The following is a 23,931-nucleotide window of genomic DNA, read 5'->3' as shown; positions in this document are numbered from 1 at the left end:
AGGGGACATGAAAATTATGGTTTCAGACATTAAACCTCAAGTTTCAAACTATATTATGTCCTTAAAAACTAAAGCAAAGACCAGTATTTAATTCAGTTTTAATTACACAGCGCCAAATCACAACAACATTCACCTCAAAGCGCTTTATATTGTGAGGTAGACCCTACAGTAATGCATAAAGAGAAGAATCCAACAATCATGTGACCCCCTATGAGCAGCACTTTGGCGACAGTGGGAAGGAAAAACTCCCTTTTAACAGGAAGAAACCTCCAGCAGAACCAGGCTCGGGGAGGGGCGGGGCCATCTGGCCGGTTGGGGAGAGAGAAGGAAAACAGGATGCTGTGGAAGAGAGACAGAGATGATCTAATTTTTTTATGGATTATATGGAAATTAATGGAAATCAATAGCAACCCAGAAGAACAAAAAAATAATCAATTAAAAATCTGTGTAGCAGACATTTATAACCAGGATGGTGCTCAAGTTATTTGACAAACTTGTTATATACAGAATATGATGCCTTTTATTTCTTTTCTTTTTTATATGTAGACACATTTTTCACATAAGTATACAAAATGTAATTCAGTTTTCTAAGTCATTTATGGATTATATGGAAATGTATAGAGATCAATGTAAAAATACCCCAGAAGGCTACGTGCACACAGACACCAGTATTCTAGAAAACTCAGCTTTTTCTATGCCTTTACACCTTTCGTCCACATGTAAACGGCGGTTTGGGTCACTGAAAACTGATATTTTTAAAAACTCCTGCCAGGGTGGAGATTTTCGAAAACTCTTTTTTTGCGTCTACGTGTGGAAGAGGAAAAGACTTAGTCATGCAACGTCAAAGGTGTGCGCCGTTTTTGACGTCACGCTGCGCGCCACGTTATTGTTTATGTCAGATGAATTTCTACAATGCCGAAAAGAGACAAAATACTGTTGCTGTTTCAAACGCAGGTACAACCAAATCCTGACGCCAACGTCATCATCGGTTTTGAATAAATTTAATCTTTTTAAAATGTAATTAATGTATGCTGTGTGCATTTTGTCCATTCCTAAGTTGTGAGTCTACACCAGTCACATTTCAGAGCGCTGCGACTTGTGATTATGAATCACTCAGACTAATGTAAAATTTTCCGTTTCTTTCTTTATCGAATAAACTTTGACCAAGAGAGCCAGTGAGGCAAAATCCAAAATACTGTCTTTAGTTATGAACATTTGAAATGATGAAGACATTAGAAAAGTAACACAAAATTAGATGCCTTTCCAGGAAAACTTAAGGTTTGGTGAGGGCACAAAACTCTGTTTACGCGTTCCCTCCCAGGCCTCTAGATTTCTGATTGGCCAACATTTCCACATGGTTAGGATGTGGCATGTTCTTCACAGCGTTTGACTTTGATTTTTGCATTTACATGTGGACGGAGATATGTTTCACTGCACGCGTGGATGGGATTTCTTTTTTTTTTTAAACAAAAACGGAAGGTGTCGGTGTGTTGGTGGTTCTTTGTGTCTGGGGGTGGGCGTCCGGGTACACACCGGCTCACTCCTTGGCGGCCGCTTGTCGGGGCCTGGGGCCTGGGGCTCGCTCGGGCCCCTTTGGAGGTGGGGTGCCCCCGGCCTCTCGGCCTGGGGCTCGGTCACTCAGGCACAGCTGGGGGCCGGCGGAGCTCACGGGCGCGTCACTGCAACTCCCCCTGACTTCTGCTCCGCGGCTGCTGGGCGAGCCCTCATCTGGGACTCTCCTCAGCTCTTACTGGGACAGTGGCGCGGCTGCCCCTCTGTTGGTCTTCCATGGTCTCTTGTGTTCTGGGGGCCTCTGGATGTCTGGAGTTTTGATCTCCTCCATACCCGCTTCACACCCTGGAGGACAGGGCTGTGGCCCCCCCACACTCCCTAGCAGATCATTACATGGAGAAACCTTTGGAATGCAAGCATGCTGATCCACACAGGTATGCACACATGGGTATTCACAGACGCGGACTAAAGCTTTCTTGGCTGCTGCCTCAAAGCACACTGTGCGCTGTCTATCTTGCGTGCTGCACAATATCGTTTATTATTTAGTAAATATTGATATCTATGGCTAGCTAGTTTATTGTGATGGTGCTTTGTTTTCTCTATTATTATGTTGCTCTTTGTTGTTTGCTGTCTCCTCTGTTTGTTTTTTTTTGTTTGTTTCTTTTTTTCTCCATACAGGTGACCCAGGAGTTCTTTTTTTTTTCTCTCTCTTCCCCCCCTTCTCACCGTCTCTTCTCCCCTTTGGTTTTCTTTCTTTCTCTCCCCCTCTTTCTCTCATTCATTCCCCCTGTCCTATTTATTTAAAAAAAAAAAAAAAATGACAAAGGATGAACTGAAGCTCTGCCATCACGTAATGTCGCATACTGCTGTTTCTGATGTCATTTAGAAAGAAAAAAAAACAAACAAACAAAAAAAAAAAAACAAAAACGGAAAATCTCAGTTCTCAAAAATCCCCGTGTACGTAATGAAACGTGAATTATTTTTTTCCTTCAAAAATAACAGTTAGCTGAACGCAGCCATGCAGAGGTTGAAATTTGCATGCAGTTAAGTTCATAACCAGAAGAAGAAGATCCATCAGAGTCCTGAAATACATTTCCTCCTCAGTTCATATTTCCTTTCACAGTGTGTGGAATTATGCATGACACCGCAGGGAAAAAGGAATATTAGTCACATTTAATGTTGGATCACTGCGGCTCGATCCTCACAGTGCTGTCAGGTTTTTTTGAGTACTAAGAAGAAAAACGTACCTGAAACCTCGCAGAGCAGCCGCAGTCCGGTTACATCAGGTCACGTCATGTTTAAAAGATCAAGAGGCTCTACAGGTGTAAAATGAGCAGACTTTTACTGCTTTCATCTGTGAAATTAATAAGGAAATTTGGATCATCAAACAGAATGGAGAATAGACCTATTAATTAACCTGTTGATACGAACGTGTACAAGAATTCAGATTTTTCATCAGGTTGAACTGCAAAGCTTTGAAGTTTTACATCAGCAAGTACAACAAATTCAACAATTCCCAGCAGTTTGGGTGATTTGCAGATCAAACGATGTGTAAGCTCCAGTTAAAAGGTTTAGTTGAATGATAAAAGGCCGTTAGATGTTTGGATGACATATAACCGTGTCATTTTCGGGAGGAGCGTGTTTCACGTGAGAATATAGCAAAGTATATTTAAAAGTCTGTACTGTTCAAATCATTCCCTGTTTTTAGAGTTAAACCACTTATGCACGATTGATTATTACCCGTGTTCGATGTTATGGCTTCATTAGTTTTCATATTCACAAATAAGGTAATATCTTATGTTACTTATCAGACACTTGGAGTGTCCATATTTATTTATTTATGTCCTAAAAATAATAACCAAATCTGTCAAAAAGTTGTTTAAGCTAAAAATGACATTGTTATTTATCATGCAGACTTTTCTCAGAAGTCAAAAATTATTCAATCAGAACTTTTTGTGTTCAGGAATATAAACTAATAAATGTAATTTATGGTCTTAATCACAAAATTAGTTTTTTTCAGGTTTTTGGTAAATGCATATTTTTAGCATTAAAGGTATTTTCATTAAAGAGCTTGTGCATACAGAAACATTAAAAGTTATTTTGGTAATTACCAATATCGTTAATTTTAGGGCAACTGTGGTGGTTTAATGCTCCTGTTGAGGTGTTTGCTAACTAAACCTTTGGCTGTACCGTGACATGGGCTACATAAAGGAGCTCTTTCTGACAGTGATACTGGCGTTCGCCCACCAAGCCTCTGTTCTCTGCCTCGGCTCTCGCTTAGTTTGAACAGCACAGAGATCGTTTCCCACAGAACTCGTGTGCTGGGAAAGACGTGGTGCCAAGAAACGAGGCGGACATCTATAGAGTCGCACCGGGGTTGAATGGTTTGTGTAGGAAGGTGGTTTTAAATTCACTCGCTGCACACGTGAGTTGTGATCACAACAGAGACAACCAGCATTTAAACAGTGTGACATGTAGTAATTTGTAATGACACACTGTGAAGATTTCTGGAAGTTAATGGGAAGGTGTTTTATTCAAATCAGCAATTTTTTTTTGTGGAGGCGAACTCGACGGTATATTTGTTGATAGATACTTTGATTGAAACCTGGGTGGATTTCTAATGTAACTGCTCAGATTTTTGGGTAAATTAGATATAATTTAAGTTTAACCATATTTTACTGGAGTGCTGCGTTAACAAACTTCATACCAGAGATGATGCTTACACAGTTAGATGTTACACAGTTCTTAATTAAAGGTGAGAAACTGGGTTCATTTGCCACAATTAGAAGGTACAAAGCAATAGTGAGATTGTAATAAAAACTCAACCTTTTTTCCCTCCTCTTCGCAGGATAAGCCGAACGCTGTGAGTGTGTCGGAGCTCCACGAAGCCTTGTCTCTGGGCTCCGTGACCGAAGACAGAAAGCTGTTTCTCTTGGCCGCCCAGCTGGACTCTGATGGAGCCCTGAGGAAGTCCTGCAAGTGCCTGGATGCAGTCCAGGACCTGCTGCTCCAGCTAGTCTGATCAAGGATCCTTCCCACAGAGCAGAAGAGTAGGCATGGAAGCAAAGGGGTGGCTTGAGGACACCCTCCTCCTCCTCCTCCTCTCTGGTTTTCTTGTTTAAGCTCAGAGGCAGAGGAGGAGGACGGCGGGAGAGTGAAAAGATGCCAAAACAGAGTGCTGTTTTTTTCAGCACCTCTTCTTCTTTTCTTCTGGTCCTTTTTTTATTAGTTGGCTTTAGAAACAGTAACTTCTCAAGCATCTTACACTTTCCCTCTAACTCATCTGTTCTTGCTCAGTGGAGAAGAGGAAGTGCAGACTGAGGAGGATGAAGACAGAAGGTGGCCCTGAAGTGACTCAGATCTTACAGAGATCACCTTCTGCTGCTGACTCAGACTCTTATTTAATGTCGGCCTGTTACAGGTTTATTTAAGCATGTAGTTTGCGTGTATATAAAATGTGTGCTGTTGGGTGTCAGGTTTGTAGAAACAGATTTTTGTCAGGTTTTCATGTTTTATGAAATGTTTTTGTGTAAAGTCAGATCAGGGCGTTGGCCGAGCAGAACGGTTGGTGTTTGGGGATTGGTTGAGTTTGCTTCAGAGGATGACTTCTGCACTGCAGCTTCTCTGAGATCTGGTGGGACATCGTGTGGAAATTCAAAGGGAAGTCCGAGACTTTAAAAAAGAGTAAAAAATGCAGCATTTTTACTTCTTGCAGGTTTTGTCATTATCAGGGGAACAAAGATTAGAGACTCCAAAGGTCGTAAGGTGAGAATAACTCCTTGCTTATTAAACAGTTTGTCGTTTCCTAGGAAACACTTTTAACAAAACGATGTACAGACACTGGGCGTTAGCTGCTTTTCATTGTTAGCTTAACAGGCTAACAAACATGAACAGCTACTCTTTTTTTCTTCTCTTTCTCTAAACTGTGGCTGAAAGCCTACGTATTCAAATGCTTCATGTTTGAGGTGTGCTGTAATTACTTTAATACAGATACTTAATGTGGCTGCTGTACTTTAAAATAAGTGAAAACAAGCAGGAGTCGTACATTTATTAGTCGGCACAACGTTAGCTAGTCTAGTTCTACTACTGGCAGCTGCAATATAAAAAACCTGTGTGCATATTAATCAGTGATAAATCCATGCACTACCAAAATAATGTCACGCTAACACCATAATGAATTACAGATGTTTATGTTTTCGGTACAAACTCAATGTCTGTCAACTTGGGAGAAGAAGAAACATTCAAAAGTCACAAATCCGTTTCTCGCAGTTCTTCCAGCTCAGTCGTACAAGAAAGTGGAAAAAGTCGCCAAAAAAAAGAGTTCATGTTAATAGGATCGAATTGTCAATTGTTTTTGAAACAGCACGACTTTGTAAGTATATTTAGTGTCTGGAGCATGAATCAGCTTTATAAGACGTGGCACCGTGACGTTTTAAACCTAACCCAGTGTTTTAAATTCAACCAATTTTACATATTTGAAATGTGACCTCTGAAATAATTAACTCTACATTCAGAACAAAGTGATGGCGGACTTTGTTGCTCTGCAAAAGTGGAAAATATGAACTATATGTACACAGATATGAGACTGGATGGGTAAAACAAAAAAGACACAGTTGGAACTTTGTGTTCAGGAAGGTGAAGAAAAACAAATCAACTTATTTGTGTTCCCAATACAGTTTAATATAATGGCTGTGAGTATTTTAAAAACTCCTGTGAAACTGCATTTAAAAAAAAAAAAAAGTGTTTATGGTCATAAAAGTCTTACTGAAGAAACAACACAATGGGCTGCTGCGACATGGTCGTGAAATACTGTTTATGTCGTGCATTTGCCTGACAAACTTGTGTCTCAGATGGGACATCACTGCTTCTGAGAAATTGGGCTTTTAGATCAATAGAGGCTCTTTGTGATTTTAGATGTCCCGTTAATTCAGAAAACAGGGCAATTGATTTTGTGAACTGAACCCATCGTGCTTCTGTAAACCCTCAAACAATTTCCCAGTTGTCTACCCTCAGATTCTCTAGTTATGGGCAGTAATAGTCAGCAGTGGCTCTAAAATCAATTCTTCGTCTTTATTTTTCCCGTGCAGTCTGGACATCATCCCATTTATAAGCTCATACTTCCAGTCCCATTTCAGTAGCTGCGTAGGAATCGGTTATCCCGTAAATACACGTCTCCGAATGTGTAAATGCAGTATTTGACTTTTAAGCTCTGTGTAAGATGAAATGGAATTAGCTAGATCTTGAAATGCTGTGTGTGTGCAGCAATGTTCGCTTCCGACGCACAGTTTTACTTTTTAATGAATGTGAAGTTTTATTCCTTGTGATGTAATTCAGAAATGTTTTCACTTTAAAGTTGAGTGGATTTGCTGTTTGAACACTGTTTTATAACCAGTCACTGCATTTCCTGTTTTATGTCTTCTGTTAGATATACATTCATGCATGTCTACATGGATTTTTATCACCAAACCTGAAGGGGACCTTTTCAGTTCATTTCCAGCTCAGTGGGTTTATTCTTGAATTCTACTAGAGTTGCTTTGCATGATTTACGGTTTAAAATAATGCTTATTAATCTAATTACTGGCTGTTAGTGCAACTTGAGAGATGTTTTAGTTCCTTTCCTATCACTTTTCAATCCAACTTTATTCTGAGAATGTGGTTCCCTGGAGAGCCAGGTGGGCGGAGCTTCTGTGCATAGCAAAAAGCTGCTTGAAGCATGCTGACTCAGTCTGAAGCCTGAACTTGTGACTCACGTGTTTAATATGCAGATCCACCTTTGTAAATGCTGTGACAAAATGTGGAGAAAGATAAAGAAGACATAATCGAGTCATCTCAAACGGAAAATTGGTTTAAGTTTGTTTTGCTTGGTTTTTTTTCCGTGTGATAAGAGTGACACAAAGTCTCATGTTTGTCAAGTATTTACTTTACTGTCTGGGTCTAAACTCCGCTGCAGGTCCATATATCAAACGATCACTATGGCATTACTGAGAGTTGAAAACTGTCTAAAGTCTTTCATCTTTAATAAAATGATCAGCGTTCTGCTCTACCAGGTGTAACAATTGAGTTTAACATCCAGGCATCCATGAAAATGGAATTTATGACATTTAACGGAGTTAGAAGTTAGCAGGAAGTTAGCTCTCTAGCTTCTATCTAAATACAATATAGCATGTCCTGACTGCGGGGTTTTAGAAACAAATTAAAACGTACAGCTCTGCTATCACTTCCAGCATAAATGAAGACAGAAAACTAAACAGCAGTGACGTTTGTAGGGTTACTGAAGTTGGGCTAGCTGGTATATAATGATGTGCTACGTGACCGCTAGCGACACAGCTATGTTAGCATAATATAAACAAGCTAACCTTTTTTCCACGGTGGTCAGGAACAAATGTAATCGCATGGCAGGATGCTGGAAAAGGACCAAACTTCAGCCAGGAGAACAACTGAGATAATCCATCCACAATACGAGGTTAGTCATTCATATACTGCTGCATGGGCTGGGCTGTAGTTACATCCTAAGGTTTTAAAAACTGAGCTTAAATAAATGATTAGCGGTAATAAAAGCCGAGGGAGGTCAACAGTGATCACTGACTGTTTTAGGAGCTTTTTGAGATCAAATAGAAGAAAATACAAAACATTAAACATGTTAACAACACAAAAGCCACATTAAACGCAGACTACTTTAGACCCGGAAGTAGGATTCGTCGCGTCATCACTTAACGACCGGATTTGCCATCCTGTGATAGTATTTCAGGGGTCAAAATGATCCTCCCTGAAATTATTGCACAACCAGCCCAGAGACATAATCTCTTCAGCATGTCCTGGATCTGCTCCAGGCCTCCATTACATGTACGAAGCACCTCACTTAGGAGGAGGTGCCCATGAGGCACCGGGGTCAGATGCTGAACCACTTCAACTGCCTCCTTTTGATGTGGAAGAATAATGGCTCTACTTTGAGCCCCTCTCAATTGAGCCTATTTCTACGGCTGAGCACAGACAACCTTCAGATGCTTCATTTCTGCTGCTGATCTTATTCTTTCTATCTATAGGTCGCGATCATAGGAGAGGGTAGGAACATAGATCAGCCAGTTAATCAACACGTGTCCTTTTACACTCAGTTCTGTCATCACCACAACAGACCAGTACAGCATCTGCATCACTGCCAGGACCACACTAATCTGTCAGTCCATCTCACGCTCCACTCTTCCCAAAATACTAAAACTCTTCCACCTGGGAGAGGACCTCATTCCCAGTCCAGCTGTTCCTGGTTGAGAACCATGGCTTCAGACTACAAGGTGCTAACTCTCATTTCAAGTGCTTCACACTTGCAAACAGCCCTGGTGCAAGCTGAAGTCAACAGAATCACATCGTCTGCATAAAGCAGGAACAAGATCCTGAGACGATCAAACCTTTCAAACTATGGCTGTGCTTGGAAATTCTGTCCATAAATATTATGAACAGAATCAGTGACAGATGGCAGACCAGCGCTCACTGAGAGCGAGCCAAGCTCTCAAGCCTCTCAGTTTGTACAGGAACCCAAAACAACTATAGCTCAACACAGTTATAGACCACAGTTTGCCTCATGCTTTGCACAGGTCGTGCATGAGGCACCGCCTCTCGCCAATGACAGGAAGAGCAAACAGTTGCTACCTTACTGTCCGTCTTGGTTTTAGCGTTGCAGGCCTCACCTCGTTCAAACAGAGTTTTAAAGCCAAGAGTTGGAAAGTGTCATCGATGGTGGAGTTTTCCTCTCCTTTGAGTATCATGGACATGATACAGATCAGATTAGCAAATCTAACCTCAATGTACAGGACGTTACTTCTAATTGGATGATTTACAAACTCATCCCGCCTTACTACACAGCTTACTTACCCATATGGAAAAGATTTATATAAATCTTATAAAGTTTTTATCTGTTTTGTGTGAAACTTGCATGAAAAGCATACAAGAGTGAAAACAGATATAAGATCCCTCAAAAAATTATATAAATGAAACTTGTATGTTTTGGATACTTACTAAAAGAATATATGAAAGTGGCCACTTTCATGAGTGAATCATATAAGCCTTCTATGATTCACTATATGAAGTAGGCCACATCTGATGCAAGTCTTTTTTTTCTATTTCTTTTCCATATGGGTAGTTCTGATTGGTTCTCATCTCTCAATATTTGTTTTGTTTTTATTTTTTTATGAAGTTGTAAATACATTTTATGACAGTTTTGTCCTGCATTACTTTTTATTAAGTAATCTTACTTTTAAAGAAAGAAAACCAAGGTCGCTGACAAAAATGCAGTTATTGAGGAGCAAACATCTTTTTTAATTTGTACCCTCAGTTGTGAAAAAGCTGATGGGGTTTTGTCGTCGCCCTGCCGTGTGGAAAGGCTGGCAGTGTGGACACCTAAGTGTGTGGGCACTGGGCACAGGGTTAATTCTTTTTATCTGTAGTTCATTTGTTTTGATTTCCCAGAAACAACCGATGGTTAAAGAATTACCAAGAGAGGATTTCATGTCATTCAAAGCCATCAAACCTTGTCGCTCGGCTTAAACAGAGATGAATCCCATGTAAATGAGTTGCTAAAGTACAAGTGGGGAAACATGCAGAGTAGACATGCCATAAACACAGGCTTGCACTCAGCTTGTAAGTATCCTGTTATATCACCCGTTGAGTGGAGCTCTGAGATATCCCCTAACAAATATCCTATTTGCTTGCTTGCCTTATCACCCTTGCGTCTGCTGTCTGAGCAATTCACTGCAAACACTGACAATACGAACCAAATCTATAAGTGTCCGGACTTGTTTCTTGGGTGAAGTTCCCCAGCCGGCAGAGCAGGACTTTTATGAATTTGCTGAGACGTCACTCTGGCTCAGTTTCACTCTGTTTTCACGGCAGACTGCTACGAGTGTGACTCAGTCAGCATAAGCCTCACAGCAGGTACGACTCAGGCATAAAACACCCCAAATGACCACTGGCTTGTAACGATACATAACATCTAAAGAATGAAGTGATTCATGAGGGAAAGAGAGAAGGCTGTGCGATATGACCAAAACCTCATATCCCGATATAAGAATTCTATCGTCCGATAACGATATAAATCACACAAATGTAACATTTTCTGTAAACTCTGTGAATCTCTGGCAGCTCGACTTGTGTGAAGTGTTTCCAGCTGCGCGTCGTGTACCTGGAGTCGAGTGTTTTAACCGATGCATGAAACGACACATTTTTAGACATAAGTTGAAACGGCCGCCGTTTTCTTTGTGAGTATTTATTACACGGCGTGCTGCGGGGAAAAGCCTGTTCTAACGTTTGAGTCTAAGGTTTATTTTTTAGCACCTGGCGGCTCTTTTTTTACTTCTCATCCGTAAATAATCTGCATCTTTCACATGATTCAGTTTATTTTGAAAAGTCTCAACAGGATCTTGAGCTTTATTGTGAAAGGTTTATGTGGAACATAAACAAGCGGACACGCGATGCTGTTACCGTCGTTGTTGCTAACGACAACGCATACACACAGGCGCTCGTCCGTCCGTAGTGTGGTTATATTACATATAAGAGAAAGAGAGAACTTTAAGACATTAATAAAGCCACGACAGTGACCATCAAAACCATGAAAAAATGTTGCCGTAAACAGTTTATTTTGCGACACCACGAAACAAACGATAGCGTAAAATGAAACGATAGATGTTTTTATATCGTCATCTGATATATATCGTTATATTGAACAGCCCTAGAAAGAGATGCACCATGGGTGAAACCTGACTTCCATGAATGTCATTTTAGTACATGACGTAACTTCCAGGAAACTGCACCTGCCAAAACAGTTATATAACAGATACAAGACTGTCCTTGCATGCTAGTGTATATACAGAATGCACAAGAATGAGTATAACGCCAAAAGAAACCCCCCAAACCTTATCAAGGTAGCCTTATCAAATCCAAGGCACAGAGTTGCTCTTATTGATTGCATTGATTGATTGCACAGGCCCAGCAGCCACCATTCCCTAACCAGTTAGCAAGTGGTTGCTGGAAGTTGCTGTCACTGGTGGTGGGCTGGTTGCAAAGAGTGTGCTCCAGTCAAAAACTTCCTTGAAATGATGTTAGTCGCCCACAGATTGCTGTGGTAGCCCAACATTCGCCATTTACTCTGAGCTGTGCTGAAACTGTGAATTTCAAAAGACAGTTTTTACTTAGAAGCCAAACGACCTCAGTTTAGTTGCAGAGTGTTTACAGGTAATCTGCGAGCTTTGGGGTCTTTCTCACCTGGTGATTTCCAGCAACCACTCGCCAACCAGCGGATGCTGGTGGTTGCAAACCGGGGAAATACAAATATTTCCTCAGCACACACTGTACACAAATATGAAGTAATGTCTTAAACCAAACTTGGTAAAAAAAAACCCCCACAAAGGTCCTGAATTTTCACGCTGAACGACTCTGTTAATAATTCACAAGCAGCGGTGTTTATTTATAAACTGAGCAATCACGCCCGACATTCCTTCAGTACGACCTCAGATAAGAACTTCCTGCTCTCACGCCAAAGATCTTTTTCTTGGCTGTAAATGATTGATGAGAGCTCAGAAGGTGAAACAGCTGATGAAGAGTTTGTCAAGATGTTGTTTAGCTGCCGTGCAGGAGATAATCTAACAACAACCAAAGACGATAAAGGTACAAACCAGATGTTACCTAGTCTATCAGTTTAACAGACGGGGTCATAAAAACTTGCCATGATTTCATAATCAGTTATTTTTTGCTGAATAAAAGGAATCACGCCAGTTTTATGCACATATATATATATATATGTGCATAAAACTGGCGTGATATATATATATGAACACAAAACGTAAGCGTTTGATCGATTCGTTCAGAAATGATCACAATAGAAACACTTTTCCTTGTTATATCTGAATTATTAGATGTTACAGCAGATCTGCCATCAGTGTTTCACACAGGGAGGGAAATGACTTGGATTCATAGGCACGTGTGGATTGAACAGGACTGATTGGTTAACATCACCTTCATGGTCCAACCAGGATGTGTCCCAATCATTTTATTTAATCTTGGATTTATTTGGTTTTGTTTCTTATCATGATAATTTGACATTTTACCATGAACTCTGGGACAGATGTTCAGTGTTCCCACAGCATGAATTTAAGATTTTAAGCGAGGGGTGTCAAACATAAGCCCCAGGAGCAGAACTCGACCCGGCAAAGACTCACAGCTTTAGAATAAGAAGGAGTGCATAGATCCTTAATTTTAACTGTATTTTCATGACTTTTACAGCTTTTCTTATTGACAAAGACCACCCAGCCACCCTTAACCACCATTTTTGCAACTCTTGGGTTGATTGTCGTGAAGAGCGAGAGGCGGGCTGTGAAACTGAGGGACGCTGAACGTTCATTGGTTAGCCAGTGAGTAAATTATTTTACCTTGGTTTATCTGCCTTTCTGACTAATGGAGACCATAATCTACATCATCAGTATCACAACGTAGTCATGAAGACAAGAAACTAGAAGCTGAGCCCTTGAACTCATCATGGCTCAGCGGGGCCATCGTCTCACAGTCGCCGCCCCCTTGTGGTCATTAAAATAACTGCGTTTTGTCTCCTTTGTTCAAACCCCCCAGCCCTGTAAAATAAAACTCTTCATGAGAGCACCTTTTAAAAAGAAATCATTAGGACGACGTGGAGGTCTGTTAATGGGATTCACTGAATACAGGCTGATTCATTAGACCTAGCCTGTCTTCAGAGGAGCTCACGGACGGGTGTTTCCCTTTCTTCAAAAGGACATCACGACCTGTCTGTTATCACGCATCTCCCGTTCGCCTCAGGGTCATCGTGTCTGTCCTCACTTCCATCTCCACTGATTAAACTGTCGTCTCCTGCAGGTTTTTCAAAGACGGTGAAGCACTTCGAGCGTCCGATTAAAACATGTTTTTAAATTTAAGACATCCTGATTCGGCTTCTCCTGCAGAATTAATCTCGTATCAAACACTCAAATTAACGTGTACGTTTATATTAAACACTTGCGTGTTCAGTAAAAGAGTAAAACCAGACTCTAATGAGGTTTCTACCTAAACACAGTGAACAAACTTCCTCTGCATTTGAACACAATTAAAGCAAAGACTGAAGCTGAACTCCACTGCAACGAGAATTTAGTTTACAATACACATTGTGCACAAAAAATAAATAAATCACAAAATATTTTTCCGGTGCGCTCCCTTATTGGTGGAATTTTTAAAGCCTTTCAACAAGTTGTTTGAATCAGCTCGAGAGCTGTTTAAAGACTTGTTTCAAATCTCCATGTTTCTACTATTGGACTCTGCTTAAGGAGCTTTGCATGATTGACAGTTTGAAATAATCCTTACGTAGTTCCCATCAGAGGTGGGACCAAGTCATTGTTTTGCAAGTCTCAAGTAAGTCTCAAGTCTTTATCCTCAAGTCTCAAGTCAAGTCTCAAGTAATGTCAGGCAAGTCAGAGTCGAGTCTCAAGTCACTGGTGTAAAAGTCCGAGTCAAGTCACAAGTCTGAAACTTTGAATTTCAAGTCCTTTCGAGTCGTTAAAAAAAACAAAAAAATAATGTTGCAGTTATGCTAAATGTAAATATTAGACCATGTAATTTTTAAATCTGTGTTTTTCTCAACACATGACAAAATAGTGAACTTAGAAAATATACACAAATTGTGAAATTGCACCTCTTTAAAATGCAGCTCAATTAAACCTAGCTCCAAGAATAATTTTCACCGACAGTTCTGAGATACGCTGCATGTTATTCTTGGATGCGGTTGTAGGACCAGCTTTAAAATCGCATGACAAAAATATCATACACATTAAAAAAAAACTGCATCACCAACGTAGCCTGGAAAACATTTGCTAGTTAGATGAAGTCAGCTATCTCATCGTAGCATATTTATATGCATATTTATAATCATACGGTTCTTGGAGTGAGTGCATACACTCATGAAGTTTAGTAACTTCAGGTCACTGCAACAAGCCCAGGTACAGTTTACCGACGGATGGGTACAGGACCTTGAAATGCACCGTGTAGAACGAAAGACCATCGTACGTATCATAAGTTTACCAGTCTCACAAATCGTCGTCATAAATACACATTCCTTAACCGTTTATTAATATAACCTTTGAGCTCAACGGTAATTAATTAGTAGTGGAAATAATTTCTGGTAGCGTCACAGAAATGTAGCAGTGACAATAATATGTATGCTGTAATCGTGATACAAAAAACCTGTTTTATCCTGTGAATAAAAGTATATGTTTTTGTCAATGTACCATAATAACAGAAGCGAAACGCAATATTGTGTCAGGACAATTTACTATTTATGCACAATAAACAAAGGAGCATAGCGCGACAATTTCTGTTCAGCGCCAGACTTGCTTGTAACCTATATCACCAGTTATGTTATGAAAATGACGCATTAACTACTAAAAAACACTGACCTTCGTGTAAATGCTTGGAGCAGACTAACCTGTGAGCTGGAGGGTTCTGGGACGTTATATTTGACCTTTGAATGGCTGCAATCCAGGCCATCCGTCGCCTCTTTGTTACTTCGGAAACATGGCTCGAACAATTTCTCTTCAACGACGTAATCCGATAACAACCGATCTCTTTACCCGTCGGCTTCCAGTGGCTGTCATGCGACCGGCTATTGCAGTTAATAATACAACGGCTTCTTGACATTTTTATCGCTGTGTGACTGATTTTAATTGAAAGCCTGCGTGCGCTAGTACCGCTTGCCACGAGTTCCCAGAATCCTTTGCGGTTCTACCCGTGAATGACGTCACATTTTCAATCTCTATATAATATGCATGTTAAATTTTATATTTGGGGTAAAATATCAAGTCTTTTCAAGTAAACCGGTTCAAGTCCAATTCAAGTCCCAAGTCATTGGTGTAAAAGTCCAAGTCAAGTCACAAGTCTTAGAACATTTTTTCAAGTCAAGTCTAAAGTCATAAAATTAATGACTCGAGTCTGACTCGAGTCCAAGTCATGTGACTCGAGTCCACACCTCTGGTTCCCATCACTTAAAGAAGAATTGCTTAAAACAGAGCTGTGCAATGTAATTTTAGGTCTTTAGAGCCACGCCAAAAGCAAGATCTGGGTCACGCTTTCACACGGCGTTAACATTTTTGTAGAGCTCTCCTCCAAATCAGCAAAAATATTTTGATCTGTCGCTTCTGGTCACATCCAGAAACTCTTTGAGCGTCCCAACAATCATCCCGACTTTTATTTCTGGCTCAAAAAACGCTCACATATTTGCTATTTATCAGTAAAAACATTCACCAACTTCTTTATTTTAGCACCTCACTTGATATTCGATCTCTGCACAGATCATTCTTGTCTCGTGGTTTCGGACTTTGGTTTGCTTGGGAATAAAAACAGAAATCAATTAACACACCAATAAAAATAGATCCATTTTTCATGATTTTACTTGGATGTTCGGGTCCTCCTGTGGTTTATGAGGATTATGGAGGAAACTGAAATGCTTTTATCCCAGAGAGGGAAAAAACCCACACCTGCTGGACGAGTTTCAAGGGGTTTAAATGATTAAAAATCTCATTTCAGTCATGTTTGACTTTCACAAGAAGGAACGAATAAATCCTGAAACAAAATGACTCAATTAAAAATACAACAGGAGAGAGAAACGTCCCAGAACATGGACGTGTTTCCTCGGCACTCGCCGACAGCTCCGGTATTTTACTCTCCGTCCAAACACTTGACCTCAGTCTGAATGTCCACAGTCCACTTCCTCAGACCCACAGCAGATCTTCTACTGGACCATCGGCTCTGGAGCTGCGAGCGAGCTGACGAAGGCCTCGTAGTGCTGCGGGTGGCAGCGTTTATACTCGCTGATTTTCCTCTTGATCTGTTTGGGCGTGTCCTGGTAGTAGTTCTTCTCGTCTCTGGCCATCGCCTGCAGAGCGGGGAAGGAAGGGACAGCAGCGTGAGAGAGCCTTCCTCTGTGAACATTAACATTTTTACTGTCAGCATCTTGCTCTTGTTTTCCACTGACTGATGGGTCTTAGTTTAAATAATGGATCCATGCTGTATTAGAAAACAAGTGGTCAGTTTAACTCTCAGCATTTCCCACCTGCTACGTGCTGATCTTTAATTTTTATTCCTCCATGATCGCCTGTAAGATAACCTTCTTGTTCAGCTAACCAGCTTGTGCTTTCAGACACCAGCTAACTTGCTGTCCAAGTTGTTTTCAACATTTTTCAGCTTCCTTTCCAGTGAGTCTCTCATCCTTTGGACCGACTCCAGCTCCCCCATCCACTCGACTACAGCTGTCAACTGAAGTCTTTCTTCTGCGGAAAATTAAAGGATCTCCCTAAAAAGATCTGCAACCAGTGGAGGACTGGTTCATGTGCAGCCCGACTGCGCCCAGGAAGGTGGAGCTGGAGTCAGTCTTTGGATGAATGACTCACTGGAGAGGCAGCCAAAAGTCCCTCCTAATGAGAATCTGTGATGAACGCCTTGTATGAAATATTATTATACAAAGAGCCGGGAGATGACTGCTGTTCTGCACCAGGACTTTTCTTTTTCAATTTTGTTTACACATAATCCCAACAAAATTCCTCTCAACGTGGTTCATACTGTAAGCCAAAGACCCTACAGCAGGGTCGGCAACCTGCGGCTCCTCAGTCCTTATAGTGCGGCTCCGCGTGGTTTGGGAAAATAAATTAGTTTTTTTAAGTATTTAACTGAAGTGCATTTTATTTATGTCAGTTCTTTTTTAACTTGTAGTTCTAAACTGGAAGATTATTGTGATATTGAAATATAAAAAGAAAATTATATTCTATTATTTTTTCATCACTCAAAATAAGCGTCACACTCGCAGAAGCCGGTGTACCCGCCGAAACGCCGTGCATTTATCGAGACTTTCAACTCCAGGTAGGCCAGTTATGGATCTTCGGATCCACATTATGTCGGCAGCTGTTCTCCACCGCGAACTATGTTAAAGACAAACACGCTCACGCCTCACAGACGACAGCTTACAGCCCTGATCTGCAGACGCTGTGCGCAGAGGTTCAGGAGCAGAAGTCCCGTTGTAAACATATCACAGCAGACCCGACGATGTTTGCATGAACTCGCTTTTCAACATCTCTTTATTGACCACTTTTCACACACGGTTGCTGTACGCACACAGCCGGCTGTAGCTTTGCAGCTCACAGCCCGACACACAACAGCACAGACGTTAAGGCGGCGAGGCGTGATTGCGGGTGCCGCTCAGGTGCGTCCGCCTCCCCTGTAGCGGCGCTGCAGACCACGCCCCGCCACACACATTAACCAGGTAAAATACATATTTATGCAGAATTCTGCAAAGATCTATTTTTCATTTTTTAGCAGCATAGTGCTTTTTTTCCAATTATTTTTTAAAAGTCAGGTGAAGGCTCCAAAAGGCGATATGAGGGTGGCAGCACAACAGTTTTTGTTTGCTGGATCATTTTCGTTCAGCTTTCCTTTTGTTATATTTCTTTAAGAGTTCAAATGTGTTCATTACATAAATAAAATGTAATTTTCTCTGTAGCACTTCATGGATTTCATAAGCAGCACACCTTAGTTGTTCACACAAAGCATAAAGGTAAAAAACAATATACAGTGTTATCTTCATTCTAGATGTCAAAAAGTATTTGCGGCTCCCAGCGTTTTCTTTGACGTTGAACCCGGGTCCAAATGGCTCTTTGGGTGTTAAAGCTTGCTGACCCCTGACCTACAGTAATACAGAGAAAACCCCAACAATCCAACAACCACCTAATGATGTAGCGCTTGATGACACCGGGAAGAAACCTCCAGCATGAGCGGTGTTAGGGGCAATGAGTGTTTCCTACATATTAATTATACCTGGGCGGTGATCAGGTGTAATAACCACCAAGTATATTCAGCACCTGATTTTAAAGTTTATTAAAAAAAGTTTCCATTACATTTTATTTTGAAAGTTCAGTCGTTCCTAGCCAGAGAGGCCTCAGCCTTCCCTTCAACCTGCTGTTGAGATGATCCTCGATGTCATTCAGCCGACTCACAGCTGGAACACAGCTAGTGACGGCTGTCAGCACCTACAGCTACAATCCAAGATGGCGGAGTCTGATGGGATCAGTGGGACGAGTGAGTCGCCGGAGAGCCAGCTGATCACATCGCTCTGACTGATGAAGTACTGCTACAGTTCAAGCAGTTATTCCATCTGCTGGTAATTCGATGGTTGACCTCGGTCTGAATGTTCTTCTGTGTTTTGATTTGTAAAATAAAAAAAGCATCACTTTGATGCGAGCAGAAGTATACACCCGGGTCTGAACTGCAATAAAACCCTTGAATCTGCCGACACGTTCTCAGTGCGAAGCTCCAGCTGACACATTCGGCTCAAAAAGTCGAGGGTGGAAAATTTCTCTGTGAAGGACGTTTCATTGTACAGAGAAAAATCCACACTCTCACAATATCCCCTCTTATTGACTGACTCTGGCTTGGCAGCGCTCCCGGCGGTGACTCAGTCTCATCTAAAGCAACTGTTGAAAATTCATTTTAATGAGTCATTTTTCTAATAAAAACTCGGTTTAAACCTCTGCCACACACTGCTCTGTTTATCCAAGTCACTTCAGGGTTATTCCAAGTATAAAAAACTACAACAATCAATGCCTCTGATCCGACCCCCTCAGAATCAGATGATTTTTCTGTGCAATAACTGCAGTATATTTAATATTTATCCTCACAACGTGATTATTTTCTGAGTTACAGGCTCATGAAACACAAAGATGACACATGCTCCGGCCTATCTCCCCCTTAAATAAGATAAAGCAGGCCCTGACGTGCTTCGAGGCTGTTACAGGTGCAGATATGGGATGCCTCTTGCAGAGACCATGGGTGACGCACATGAGTAACGGTCACTTGGGGGTTTCTGACCTTTTACTGTCAGTACCTGCTTATTTTTGTGAAACTTTCATGAATAACTCAGGAAATTGGCCGTAAAATGAAGGAGCTGTAATTTACTGTTAAATCCAGATGAAAGTCACTGTGGTCCAAGCTTGGTCGTTCTTACCTTGTAGTCCTGGTTGTGCTCTCGGATCATGTACTGAACGTATTCGATCAGGTCGGTCGATAACGTCTTGGTGTCTTTGCCGGGGAGGCTGGCCTCTGCCTCCAGCTCTGCTCACACAAACCAAAGAAGAAGAACAAAAACACTCTTCTCAGGTTTAACAGGAAGAAGGTAAATATGCAAACTGAAATAAGGTTGCCGACGCAGACGAGCGTTTCTGAGCTGCGACCTTGCCACAGGTTGGAAATAAAAACGGTGAATCTGCAGCTGCTGCTTCTATAACATCACAACAAACACACAGAAGTGAAACACGGCTTCATTTTAATTGGTTTAGTTAGGCTGCATTCACAGAGCGCGCAACGTGAAAAGACTTTTGGAAGTGAAGTGAAGAAGCCGTCATTAAAAACACTGACATGTCATTAAGCAGCAGCAGCCGAGGACGATTTATCCTGACTCCGCCCCCACCCCAGCGCCACGGTAACGGTCAACTCACCATGCTCGTGTATTTCCAAAGTGTCTGTCCGCTCAAAGTGCTTCACACTACAAGTCACATTGTTAACCATGTGCTTTATATTGTAAGGTGACGACCACAACGCTACTGAGAAATGCCAACAATCAGAAGACCCCCTATATCAGAGGGGTCCAACATAAGGCCCGTGGGCCAGGATCCGGCCCACTGGACAAACTCTCGACGTTTAACTGTTTTTCATGAACTGTACAGTTGTCCCGTTGATAAAGACCTCTCCACAGCCGCTCATACTGAAGGAATAAAAACTAGATAAACGATTAAATGGCAGTAAAGTTGTTTTTTTTCACTATTATGGAAAAATCCCCCAATCTGGACGACGAGCTAACAGAACTTTTTCTGTAATTTTACAGATTTGCTACCCACTCTGGCTGCCTCGTGGTCGAGCTCACGAGCTGAACCGGACAGACCGGTGTACGGATGAAGTGTTTGGGAATATTTGCTAAATCCTAGAAGCACAGCCTGGTTGGCATCCACGAGCAGGCTTTAAACGAGCCGTGGTGACCAGCATCCAGCCAACTCTGACCACAACAAACCCTCCTCGGGCTCTGTGCAGCGGCCGGCTCAGTGGCCTCTGTTGGGCTACGTTAGTGACGGAGACGAGCGCCGATCTACGTTCCTGCCCTCACCTGCACCTCAGAAAGGTGAATAGACTCAGACTCAGGGTGGAGACATCAGACCCTCAGACGGAGTCCAGAGTCGGGACAATAACCCTCCACATCTGAGTGAGCAGGCCGGGATGCCTCTGCTGAGGTCACCGACCTTTCTGTTGTTCTCTTATTGTCATTTATCAACCTTGGCATCGCCCTGTAAACTTACTGCTTCTCCATCGACTTATTGTCTTTATAAGATCACATCTTATTCTCACGTTGATCGGAGCCAATGAACTAGAAATCATCCCTAAATCATAGAAGTGTGACAGAAAAACATGCTGACATCATGGACACACAGCTCCTGGCTCCAGATAAAAGAAGAATAAATGAGCAGGTGGGGTTTAGTTTAGCGTTTCCTGTCACCTGCAGGATGAAGTGAAGCAGACATTCATGTACATGAGGAGGAGACACTCACGCTGTACGATGAAGGGTTTGGTGACGACAGCAGGCTTCTTGTCTTCCCGGGGGAGCTGCACACGTGGAAGAAAAACACAATGAAGGTCATCAGGCAGCCTGTTTGGACTCTGGGTTAATAAACATAATCATCCGTCTTCCACCGTAATGCGACGCGATGACAGCTGTGAAATGTGCTTTATCTCATCTGCGACGACGTTTCGGGAGACAAAACCGTTTAAGTGTCCTCGCCGCCGAGCCCGGGGGGAAGACACGAATTCATCATTTAGTCGCCGTCACAGGAGAACAAAATGAAAACGTCTGAATGTCTGAAGGCTGCTGGAAAACAAAGTGCAGCCCGCAGGCCGGCATTCACTCGGTTTAGCCCCGGGTTGAAACGGCAGCGGTGATTAATTAAAAACACGAGCAGCTGTAAAACATCAGCCGGGATAAATTCAGGAGGTAGCATCTCTGTTTCTGTCTGAAACCTGGAGCAATCAAACATCTCAGGCTGAGTGCAGACTTCATAATTAACACTCTGTCGCCCCCTTCAGGCTCAAACTAACATTTGCAGGAGGTCAACACAAACATGCTGCAAGTTTAATGTGCTGGTTGTTTTTAACATTAACAGAATTTATAGCAAAAACTTGAGGTCATTCCTTCATTTCAGGTGTTTGCAGTTGCTATAAATATGACTGATTTAATCACTTTCATCTTTAGCTCTACACTCACAGACCACTTCATTAGGTACACCACCTCAGCTGCTCGTTAACACAAATATCTAATGAGCCAAAAACCACTCATTACAGCCAAGGTAGGCGGAGGAACATCTCTGGGTGCATACTGCTTGAAGCAGATGTGCTACAGCGGCAGAAGACCACGCCGGTGCCAGTCCTGTCAGCTAAGACCTGAGGCTAATTCACACAGGCTCACCAAAACTGAATGACAGATGATTAGAAAGATTGGATAGAAGACCTGAATAAAATATAAACATTCACAACCAGAATTTATGAATAAATTCATATTTATGTTTCGAAACTGACTTTGCATCTAAAACATGTTTTTAGAGCAAATTAAGCGCAGCTAAAGAGATCCGAGACCTAAACTGTGCGCAGTCTCTTACCTTCTGCTGTTTTATGGGCAGAGAGCGGTTAGGATCAAAAGCCAGACCCATCTCCTGCAGGTTCCTGGCGACGGACTTGTTGTCGTCCCACGCATTTCGAATCTGAGATCTGACAACGACAACATGTTAGACATGAGAACAGCTCATCTACTGCAGCCTAACACGTGACCAAGAGCACAACTTTGTCTGTAGAATCGAGTCTTTAATGCACAGGAACAGTTATTCACCAGATTTATTACTAATAAATGAAACCCTTAGTCCTCCAACACAGCCTGTATTTTCTTTAAGAGGTCTTCAGGAATACTTCGCCAAGCTTTCTGAGGACATTCAAAGCTCTTCTTTTGTTCCTTTCACTTTCATGACCCCACAGTGCTTCAATAACGTCGAGGTCTTGGCTCGGGGAGGCCGATCCATGACTGATGCTGTTCTATCCAGATATGCTTTTACTGCACCGACACTGAGATCACTGTCATGCTGACAAATGCAACCGTTGCCAATCAGATGCTTTCCAGATGATTTGTGTGGTGGATCAAAATCTAATGGTACTTTTTAACGGTGTTGCCAAGATACCCAGCTCCACTGGCTGAAATGCAGCTCCAAACCATCACAGAGGCTCCTCTGATGGAGTGATGATGGGGAATAATCCCTCCATCAGATCTGCTGCCACTGATTTTCAGTCCAGTGTTTGGATAATTGGCAAACCTCAGCCCAATCTTCCTGTTTCCCTCCGTTAACAATGACTTCCTGACAGCCAGTAAACCGCAGATCCATCTCTCAGGCCCTGTGTCAGGTCTTTGCGGGATTTATTTTCCTTCCATTTCTTAAGGACATGACTTGTCCAGTTTTCTCAGCATTTTTAAAGACACCCTGCACATCTGCTGCAACATTTCAGTTGTTGGTTCACATAAAAGAGGACATTTTAGTGCCTGTCACCGTCACTAATGATCATTTCCATCCTCCGTCTGTGTATCACTCAAACAACTGCATTAAAAACAGCAGGTGAGGTTTTAGTGGGCCTCTGTACATTCATCCTCTAACATCAAACAGCTGATTTCATGACAAATATTCAGTTCACACTCAGATACTTGTGTTAAAAGTATAAAATACTCTCTTTTATGAAGACTTTATCCAAATGGAACAAATGGGACCAACAATCAACTTTCTCGGGGCACTGATATGTTTTGGCTGCAGCTTTAACAACGTGTTTTTGCATCATTCCTACTAATATTAGCACACATGCTAACACTCACTGCTCGATCCTCGGGTTCGACTTCTTCTTGTTCTTCGTCTTCACGTTCTTCCGGTTCCGGTTGTAGTCAAACTTCTTCCTCCGGGCTGACTGCTTGGCTCGCGGCATTTTAGAGATTTTCCTCCGTTTTCAGAGCCGCAAACTTTGTATTGCTCTTACTGTGGCTCAAAAAATCAGAAAGGAACAGCCAACGTGCGGGCAGCAACAGGAAGCACGTGTTTGGTTTGTGCAGGTCATGTGACGACTAGGCCACACCCCTCCAACCCAACCGCTTTTCTTTTCTCATTTTTTTCAGAATGTACAGAGTCCACCTGCAAAAACAAAACAAAATAAAATAAAAAAGAATATAGTACAGGAGAAAATAAACACATTTTAATATTTACAAAATAATGTGACATAAAAAATAAAAATATAAACGAATAAATTATTTTCTCTGCTTAAAGCAAT

General features: G+C 41.8%; 2 protein-coding genes and 1 long non-coding RNA gene across 3 annotated transcripts in view; 1 reads left to right on the top strand and 2 right to left on the bottom strand.

Annotated features, from left to right (window-relative positions):
• arl10 (ADP-ribosylation factor-like 10) overlaps window positions 1-12,592 on the top strand; it is a 34,423-nt gene extending 21,831 nt beyond the window's left edge. The window contains exon 4 of the mRNA XM_082549744.1: window positions 4,361-12,592. Within this exon, the coding sequence (XP_082405870.1) occupies window positions 4,361-4,534 (174 nt within the window). The 3' untranslated portion in view covers window positions 4,535-12,592. The remainder of the gene's footprint in view (window positions 1-4,360) is intronic.
• On the bottom strand, window positions 211-7,943 carry LOC309716120. The gene is made up of 3 exons (XR_014279372.1): window positions 7,869-7,943; window positions 2,760-2,866; window positions 211-339 (listed from the first exon to the last, which is right to left on the bottom strand). It is a non-coding gene; the product is annotated as an uncharacterized lncRNA (long non-coding RNA).
• A 3,194-nt stretch (window positions 12,593-15,786) lies between the features above and the next one.
• Window positions 15,787-23,725, bottom strand: nop16 (NOP16 nucleolar protein homolog (yeast)). The gene is made up of 5 exons (XM_082549745.1): window positions 23,486-23,725; window positions 22,236-22,344; window positions 21,135-21,189; window positions 19,544-19,650; window positions 15,787-16,426 (listed from the first exon to the last, which is right to left on the bottom strand). The coding sequence occupies exons 1-5, from the start codon at window positions 23,590-23,592 to the stop codon at window positions 16,283-16,285; spliced, it is 522 nt and encodes a 173-aa protein (XP_082405871.1). The 5' UTR covers window positions 23,593-23,725; the 3' UTR covers window positions 15,787-16,282.
• Window positions 23,726-23,931: the final 206 nt, after the last annotated feature.

This window comes from Aulonocara stuartgranti, assembly GCF_965226115.1.
Source record: "Aulonocara stuartgranti genome assembly, chromosome: 10".
Taxonomy (NCBI): Eukaryota; Metazoa; Chordata; class Actinopteri; order Cichliformes; family Cichlidae; genus Aulonocara; species Aulonocara stuartgranti.
The sequence above is the reverse complement of the archived record's forward strand: the minus strand, read 5'-3'. Positions and strand labels throughout refer to the sequence as shown.